The 8907-nt window shown below is 30.7% G+C and overlaps 1 protein-coding gene across 1 annotated transcript; it reads right to left on the bottom strand.

Moving 5' to 3' along the window:
* Window positions 1–2419: 2419 nt before the first annotated feature.
* LOC129978143 (sterol O-acyltransferase 1-like) lies at window positions 2420–8698 on the bottom strand. Its single transcript, XM_056090611.1, has 4 exons — window positions 8361–8698; window positions 7671–7800; window positions 5179–5321; window positions 2420–2909 (listed from the first exon to the last, which is right to left on the bottom strand). The coding sequence occupies exons 1-4, from the start codon at window positions 8367–8369 to the stop codon at window positions 2844–2846; spliced, it is 348 nt and encodes a 115-aa protein (XP_055946586.1). The 5' UTR covers window positions 8370–8698; the 3' UTR covers window positions 2420–2843.
* Window positions 8699–8907: the final 209 nt, after the last annotated feature.

Genomic DNA, 8907 nt, shown 5'->3' with positions numbered 1-8907 from the left:
ATGTCAAAATATTTCTATATTCAAGAGAAATTTTAGGAGTCGAGTTCACGCATATGCGCAGAATTCATTCCTATTCAAAACTTTGTGCTTTTAGACCAGAATGACACCACGTTAACACTTTTAGTGGATAATCATAATGAGAGTCTTAGACCATTCAGACGCACTGCGGGTACGAAGCTACGTGGCCAGATCGGCAGCACGAGCCATCTAGTTTTTCTGGTCTTCAGTTCGAGTCTCGAAACTGAGAACTTTTTAAATATATTTTTCTTTTCTTTTTTTTACATTTTTTTTAGATATTTTTATCCTTTATTCCCACACTTACTACGAACTTTTCCAAATCTTATACTACTAAAATAAAATTTTATGTCAAAATATTTCTATATTCAAGAGAAATTTTAGGAGTCGAGTTCACGCACATGCGCAGAATTCATTCCTATTCAAAACATTGTGCTTTTAGACCAGAATGACACCATGTTAAAACTTTTAGTGGATAATCCTAATGAGAGTCTTAGACCATTCAGACGCGCTGCAGGTACGAAGCTTCGTGGCCATATAGGCAGCACGAGCCACTTAGTTTTGCTGGTCTTCAGTTTGAGTCTCGAAAATGAGAACTTTTTAAATATATTTTTCTTTTCTTTTTTTTTTAAATTTATTTTAGTAATTTTTGTCCATTATTCCCACACTTACTATGAACTATTCCAAATATTATACTTCTAAAATAAAATTAAAGCATAAATTTACGGAAAATACAGAAATGTTGTAACCGAAAAATGTTAACCCTAGCCTCATTAGAGTGGGGGAAAAAACTTGGCGACCAACCGGTTCACCAATATTAATGCTCGTTAAAATTTTAATAGTTAAATATTTTATGTAACTCGTATTTTAATAGTTTCTTCATGGAAATATTTTAAAGTTACAAATTTTGATAGTCATATAATTCATTCATAATATTATAAAGACTTCAACTATAACGTAATATGTATCTTCCTAATGTTCTTTTAGCCCCCGTAGAATTTATGCTTTAAATTAAAGTGGAAATGGTTAAATTGCAATTTAAATAAGGAAATTTTTTACTGAAACAATGAATTTTTTTTCTTTTAAAATATGAGTACTGAATACACAGTCGCTTTGCATTTAAGCTAAACCTTATGCAAAATTAAGAATATCTTTCTTAATTTATGTAATATCTTAAGAAGGTTTCTACAAAATTTTCTGAGATTCATCATGAACAGATCGATTAATTAACATTGTTTAGTTTTAAATGCATCAAACACTAAGAAAATAAACAGAATCCTTTGAAATAATCTGTCGAAAACATATTAAACCTTCAAAACGAAGTCCGTATCCATTGTCGACAATCAGAACACAATACGCATGCGTGAATTTTCAACGCCAATTATGGTAACGCAAATGCTTGAAATTTCTACGCCAGTTGGGGTAACGCTATGCCGATTAGAAAATTTTAATTTCCTTTAATCGGAGTTATTTTAATTCAAAAGTACTTCAGAATGAATCTGAAAGATCGATTAATTAATAATCTTTAATCTTAAATGCATAAAACATTAAGAAAATGAATAGAATCGTTTGAATTAATCGGCAGGAAAATGTTACGCCTAAGCCTCATTGCTGTTGGGAAAAAATGTTGAAGCCTTACTCATTTGGCGGTGGGGAAAGAAATAATTTGTTTGGCGGGAAAGTTAGTTTTTAATTAAAAGTTAAAATTCTAATTAAAAATTCAAAAAAAGGAACCCCAGGTGCACATTCCCGACCTCCAAGGTATACATGTACCAAATTTGGTAGGTGTAGGTGAAATGGTCTGGCCTGTAGAGCACCCACCCACCCACCCACACACACACACACGCACACACACGCACACGCACGCACACGCACGCACGCACGCACGCACACACATTGAGCTTTATATAAGTATAGATAATGATACATGTTAATTTTTTGCAAAATAATTTAAATCTAATAAAAAGCAAAAAAAGAAAAAAAGAAGGAAACTTGGTACTGCGAACAGGAAAATTATTCCATTTTCAATAAGCTTTGTGAATAATCAGAATAAAACCATTTAACACAAACCACAATTTTTAAAAATAAAAGTTTTTTCTCAAAAACTCAACTGAACACATAAATAAATTTCCACATACAAATCAGACAAATCTGCCTAGTATTAACAGAGACTAAGCATAATACAGTGAAAAAATATTCTCAAGAAAATAATCCATATATCCTAGAAAGAGAGGAAAGTGAGTTCAAAGAAAATATATTTTAATTTCAAGATTTTCAGAAAATTAATATCACAACAGCGGTACATTTTAGAATAAAGATTTTTTTTCTTAGAAATTCATCATATTGTAAAAAAAAGTGACAAATAAGTTTTTATCCAATAGCAAAAAATCGGTTCTAAAGAAAATGTATTTTTTAGTTGAATTATCTTTCTTTAATAATTATTAATCAGATATAACTGATTTAAAATATTTTAAAAAAGATTTAGTAAACCTGAAAGCTTCCATTTCTGTAAAAGTTTCTAGAATTCTACATCTACAGTAGTAAGACATACTTAATTTCATCGATTTAAAAGTTTGTTTATAATTAAAGAAAGTGAGATACACTCTTAATGATATTCAAATAAGTTTGGACATATTCGAAAATTTATAATTTACAATATTACTTAAATAAGTCTCCCAAAATTAGAGGCACTCTATTTCCAAATACATGTTAAACATATATCTAAAATTAAATTTTCAGTGGATTGTCCGGAATTCTATTTATTTAGAATACAGGTCGAGTTAGATTGTTATATTTTTACTAAAAAGCTTTTTAACTAAACTTTTACGCTAAACTGGGAAAGATATCACATTGCAATGGAGAAACCGAGGAACTGCATAGTCTAGCCAAGAATCCTGTAAAGGAAATTAAAAATAATAAATTATTCATTATTGAGGAACATGATATTGTATAAAGTAATCTATCACAATTAATCTTATTATATCCATCATTTTAGTTTGGAATCTTTGGAAATCAGAAATATATTTAATACAACTCAAAATTTTTTACGCATCTAAAGCAGAAAGTTTATGCTAATTAGTATATTACTACGAACCTACTGTCAATGCGAGCATGATTTTTTTTTAAATATAATTATTTCTAAATCTGAAATGAATTTCATCATAATATATATTTTAAAAAAAATTATATGTGATCCATTTTTAAAAGAACTCGTAGAAAGAAAAGAAGGGGGAAAAAAAAAAAAATTGAAATCTGCTATCGCAAATTTCAAGTAATCATATGATAACATTATTTGTTTTAAATTAAGTGGTATCGATCCGATAGAAAAACATGTTCTCACATGACTCATATCTCGCAATCACCAACATTTAGGAAAGCGATGGTTTTTGACCATATTAAAATCAATAAATAAATCTTAAAATCAATAAAAATTTTTTCGCGAGGCCAGATTTTTTTCTTGCAAAGCCAGTTTAAACCGGTTTTAAACAATTACGTAAATATCAGATTACGCATATACGTCGATATTTAGAAAACGACTTTTTTTTAACTCTCAAAATCGTTCGAGCTCCAAAAATTTTTGCTAGCCAGGAAAATTGAAAACTAAGAAAAACAACAAAAAAAACATATATTATATAGCTTTCGATACTTCTCTCACTGTTCCGCGTTCATTTCCCGTTTCTTCTGTGCGCTTTTCCGGACGATAACTTCCAACGTCCCTCAACTTTATTGGCCAGACCGGAGAATCGGGTGCATGGCAAACATTCGTGCTATTTTATACCTTTTGTTGGCTATAAGTCACCAAATGTGACAATCTTCTTTATCATTTTCTAACAACCCTAAAAGCAAAAAACTGGTGCCTCAAAGCAATAAATCGCCGATTTTCTGCCCGTGCATTTCGAGGCTTCAAACACCCCAAACCAAAACAACATAATTTTATTACAAGATAAAATGCTAAGTGATAAATTGAAAGTGATAGAAAGACATTGAGTGATAGTGAAAATAATCATGCTAAGTGATAAAAAAAACTCCATTTTTTCTAGATATTTATTTATAAAGGAAAAAAGTTACAAGGATGCATTGAGGTCTGAGATGCATCCTTGTCATTAACATTGAGGTCTGAGATGTGGATGCGTTATACCCCAACTTTCAAATAACGGAAGTATCATCTCAACAATCTAATATATTGCGTTCTGTGCTTAGTTCCGTCTCGTAAAGAAAAGAATCGAGCACTTCTTTTGCAAGTCAACTTCCAGTAGAGCAATTAGATTCTTTAATTTATACAGATTTGCAAGTTTGATCGCAAATTAGCTTAAAGCATTTATAAATTTTCGAATTCACATACGAGCAAACGGATACACCAACAAGCTTTTCATTCTTTGATAGATTTAATCTAAAAAATGTTATATAGATTTGTGATTATGATAATAAACCCATAAATCAAATTTCAGTCCTTCAGATTTTTGGGATTTTGAATTCTGTTTAAATGCAATTGGAAAGATAGAGAATAGATATTAGACAATGATTACGAAAGAGCATGCGATTTTTGGCGATTAATCGCCAGGATTTGGTTAGTACAAAGTACCAGAAAATCGAATGTATATACTTTTTTCCCGTCCAATTAAAAATGAAATTTGACATAAAACTTCAATGATAGTTTCAAAATCACATATCATATTTAAAATCTTTTAGTCATCACGTTAAAGTGTAGAAAAAAGTAAAGAAAAGCTTGTGAAAGATGGTTAAGCCCTGCACGGATTTGGTTCTAAATTAAATGCAGGTCTACACTTTAAATTTTAAATTTGGGTACCAAATTTTATCCATCCAGCTTTTTTGTTTGATATTTATCGTGTTAAGATATACTGGAACAATTGAAGGGACAGACCTTCGTTTGAAATGATCTTGTTCAAACTTTGACAGAAATCTTCAAATTTGTTGTAAAAACCATACAACAAATTTCGCTCGGCTAGCTCAAACCATTTTTTAGTTATCGTGTTCACAGACAGACAAGTATACTTCCAGAAACGTGTTTTTCGGATTCAGGCAGTTCTGAAACGTTGAGTTTCAACGAAGTCTCGACTTGCAATTTTTTGACGTGTATAATATTTTCTCTTTCTATACTTCGTGTGTAGGAAGTAAAACTAAATTAAAGGAGGAAAAACCTACTAAAATCCTCGGGCAGTTGATCCTGGCAGACATTTCCAAAGAGTAGAAAACTAGTAAAAGTCCATATCCTAGCAACAAAGTAAACCAAAGGAAAAAGTTCCAGAAGTTTGAGGTTCTTCTTCGAGTCATAAAAATGAATATAACTGAAAAAAAAATGTTGGATTTTTATTAATAGTTTGGTGCAAATTTAAAAAAAAATTAAGATCGAGACAGTTACAAAAGAATACAAAAATTGGAAAAATTTGAATAAATTAAAACTAGATATTTATGTAACTTTGATTTAGATATAACATGCCAAAATTTAATAAATTATGATTATTCATATAATAAGGGTTAAAAGAGAGGCTAAATAATTCTTATGCCTATAAAAAAGAGTATTTAATAATATGAGCTTAAATAAAGCATACTGGAGCTAATATTTCTTAAATAGTAGAGCAATGTATCGGTTGATTATAATTAAAATTGCACTTTCAAAAGGCTGTTAATAAAGAACTACTGGTCAGAATGACACAATATTTCATATTGAAAAATTCGTTTTATGAATGAAAAAATTCAAAAGTTTACCGATATATGGGGCTGTATTCTTCACAGTATGTTGAAATCTGTTGCTTTAAAAGATGTGTTAATTTAAAGGTGCAAATTCAGAGACATGATATGCGCAGCTCACATTATTCTTGTGATAAAAATAAGGAACAAGCAGTTTCTGCGTTTCAGAAGATAGTCGTGTCTCTACTATGAATATTTTTACAAGAATGGTGACTATGCGAAAATTACCTTCAAGTAATCCCGGACGTTACGGGATTTTAGAAGCGGTTCCGGTAAAATAACAGCATTCGGTCTGAAGAAGATGATTGATAAAGCTGAAGAGACGGGCTCATTTGAAGTGAAATGTGGCATAGAGAGGAAAGCAATTGCTTCGACATCAGGGGAGGATGTGGCTACACCACTATAGAAAGTGCCAAGTACTGCTCTGGTAATGCGCAGTATATAGGGAATTTTCCAGACTTCAGACATATCTGTGTGCATGATTTTGTCATTCTTGCAATACTACCCATTCAAAATTACACATTTTCAGGAGTTACTTCCTATTGATCTGTCAAAACGAGGAGCTATTACTGAAGCCGGTTCTTTTTTTTTTTTTTTTTTTTTTTTTTTTTTTTTTTTTTTTTTTGCTTCAAAGGAAATGGACAATGCATAGCCATAAATCATTTTGTAGACAAAAAAGCCCATTTAATTCTCCAAAGTTCTGTCGACATTCACAATTCCAAAACACTGGTAAGAGAGAATGTGTTCCAAATGCAACCATTACCTCTTCATTTTCAAAAGGGCACCGTGTGGTGAGAGTTTACGGCAACCTTTATTATTGATTGCTTAATTTTTGAACAGATTGATATTTTGAATCCTATAACCGGTACAGTCAATAGGATACGTTATGAATCTCTTTTGCGCAACAACTCATTTCAACACTGCAACAGAGTGGATGTGGACATCACAATTTTTATGCTGGGTAGCACTCCCCAGGACATTTCAACACAGCAAAGCAGATCTTGATTCTTCACTTTGGAAATGACAAAATTATCAGTCGCCATTTTCCAACAGCTTGGCCGTTACGATCAACATACTTGAACCCTGTGGAGTTACCTATAAATGTTGTGTACAGACGTCCGAATGCGGTCTTAGGTGAATTGCAAACATGCATTATGCAACACATTTATATTATCACCACTGAAACACTCCGATATGTTGTGAAACATGCAGTTTTGCTCCTTCAGCTGGCAGGAGGAAACGGTGGACAGTATACTGAAAATTTCTCAAGCAAATCATCCCCAAACTTCCTTTTCTTGAAGGTTTTACCAGTTTTGATTTAGAAACAGTTAAAAATCGATTTCATTTTTGCTTTCTTTTTTTTTTACAGTTTCTGGTTAGATACAGTTAAAAACAGATTTCAATTTTTTTTTAGCATAGGGACTATTAAAAACCGATTTCATTTTTACTTTTTTACGGTTTTTAGTCTAAAGACAGCTAAAAATCGATTTTTCCCACCTTATCGGGAAGGTGCCACAACGGATAAGGAACAAAGAGTACCTCGACAACATGTCAGGATTTTTAATTAGCACTTTATGACGAATAGAGGGCCTTTCAGGGCCGAATCAGTCAACTTTTGAACTTTATTTTTTATTTTTCAAAGTCAATTTTCATTGTCCTACTTATACTCAGATCAGTAGTGAAAACAATACTATAAAGAAACTGAAGCAAAATTAAAATTATAAGAAAAAGAAATTGCAAATTAATATGAAGAAAATTTCTAGGTATTCATTAATGATTTAAAAAATTATGTATATGACATATAATCGGTTACGGTTATTATATCTTGTATTCTGATGTTCTTATAATAAAACGTGCTTTAAGCAGTACAGTACACAGATATAAACGTGCTTTAAATATGTTTTTATTTAGAATAATTAAAAAGTAATTCATGAAAGGATACTTACTACCAGCTATGTAAAATAATGTGAATAAAGGAGGGAATATAAATCTGAGAGAAATGGCTACGATATATTCGTGAACAATTGCAGATAGCATAAAAACTGACAACATAGCAACAGTTCTGCTTTTCAAAATCTAAACAAAAGAGAAGCAGCGAGAAATAATCAAATACCTTTAAAAAGCAAAATATTCTGATGCTTTTAAAAACGATTTAATACAATTAATTAGATTATATTAAAGATTTAATACAATCTAAAAATTATACAGCGTTATATTTTATGTAGAAAGAAATTAATATTTACTATTGTTTCTTCACTAAATTTTTTATTAATAGGCTTTTTTTTAATTATGAATTTGGATAGAAATATCCACTTCAATTCTTTTTTAACTTATAATATCTAAGATTTTTGTTAAGTTTATAAATAGAATAATATATGTGAATTTCAGCTTAAAACTTAACACTGAATTCTTAAAACGCTTATTAAAGATTTCTTTTCTTTTCTTTGATATAAATATTTAAATACCATCAGTGTGGTGCATATTAAATTTAGATGGATATTTTCCCTAAAATACAAACACAAACGCATCATTCAACTTGTCTTCCAAATGAACTAACGCTGTTCTCGAAACAGAGAACTTATAGCATTTTTGCATTATGTGGTTCATTTAAATATGCAAATAAATTTGTTACTTACAGCGTACATATCACAATAGATGTAGGAGTACAGCCAATCATGTACAAGTATATTCAAAGATCGGTAAAATTTTGTATAGGAAGTACAGTTCCACCAATCCTTTAAATAAAAATACACGAGGTATCATCTTTTCTGGGTGCAAGTGACTTTCAGAAATACATTATTTTTTCAGTTCTTTCAGTTATTAGTAGCAGAGTAAAATAGATAAAGACAAGCATCAAAGAAAACAAAATTTAATTTGAAAAAGCAAGTTCTTTTTCACAGGCATACACGCTTGTAGTTTACTGCCTCAATAAGAAACGTTCTCCTAAAGCAAACGTGCATTCATAAGATTTAACTTCATAGAAATGTTCCGAGCCAAACTTTGAAGATATCACTTTCAATTCCAGGAAAAATTGCACAATACTAGAATCTAGATTTCAAACAGTGTAGTTTTAATAGTCTTACATAAGTTCTGTTCATCATGTATGAGAACCTTTTTAATGGAGTTCAGCTCCATGACGTCAGAGCTCTATTATGTCCAGTTCATTCACCTTCTAAATAACGC

The sequence above is a fragment of the Argiope bruennichi genome, chromosome 1, assembly GCF_947563725.1.
Source record: "Argiope bruennichi chromosome 1, qqArgBrue1.1, whole genome shotgun sequence".
Taxonomy (NCBI): Eukaryota; Metazoa; Arthropoda; class Arachnida; order Araneae; family Araneidae; genus Argiope; species Argiope bruennichi.
Note: the sequence above shows the minus strand (reverse complement) of the source record. Positions and strands in the feature narration are given on the sequence as shown.

Coding starts and splice junctions, on each gene's coding strand:
- LOC129978143 (XM_056090611.1), bottom strand. Junction 5,322..7,670: donor ATTATTTTACATAGCTGGTA/GTAAGTATCCTT, acceptor TTTTTTTTTCAG/TTATATTCATTTTTATGACT. Junction 2,910..5,178: donor TCAACTGCCCGAGGATTTTA/GTAGGTTTTTCC, acceptor TTTCCTTTACAG/GATTCTTGGCTAGACTATGC.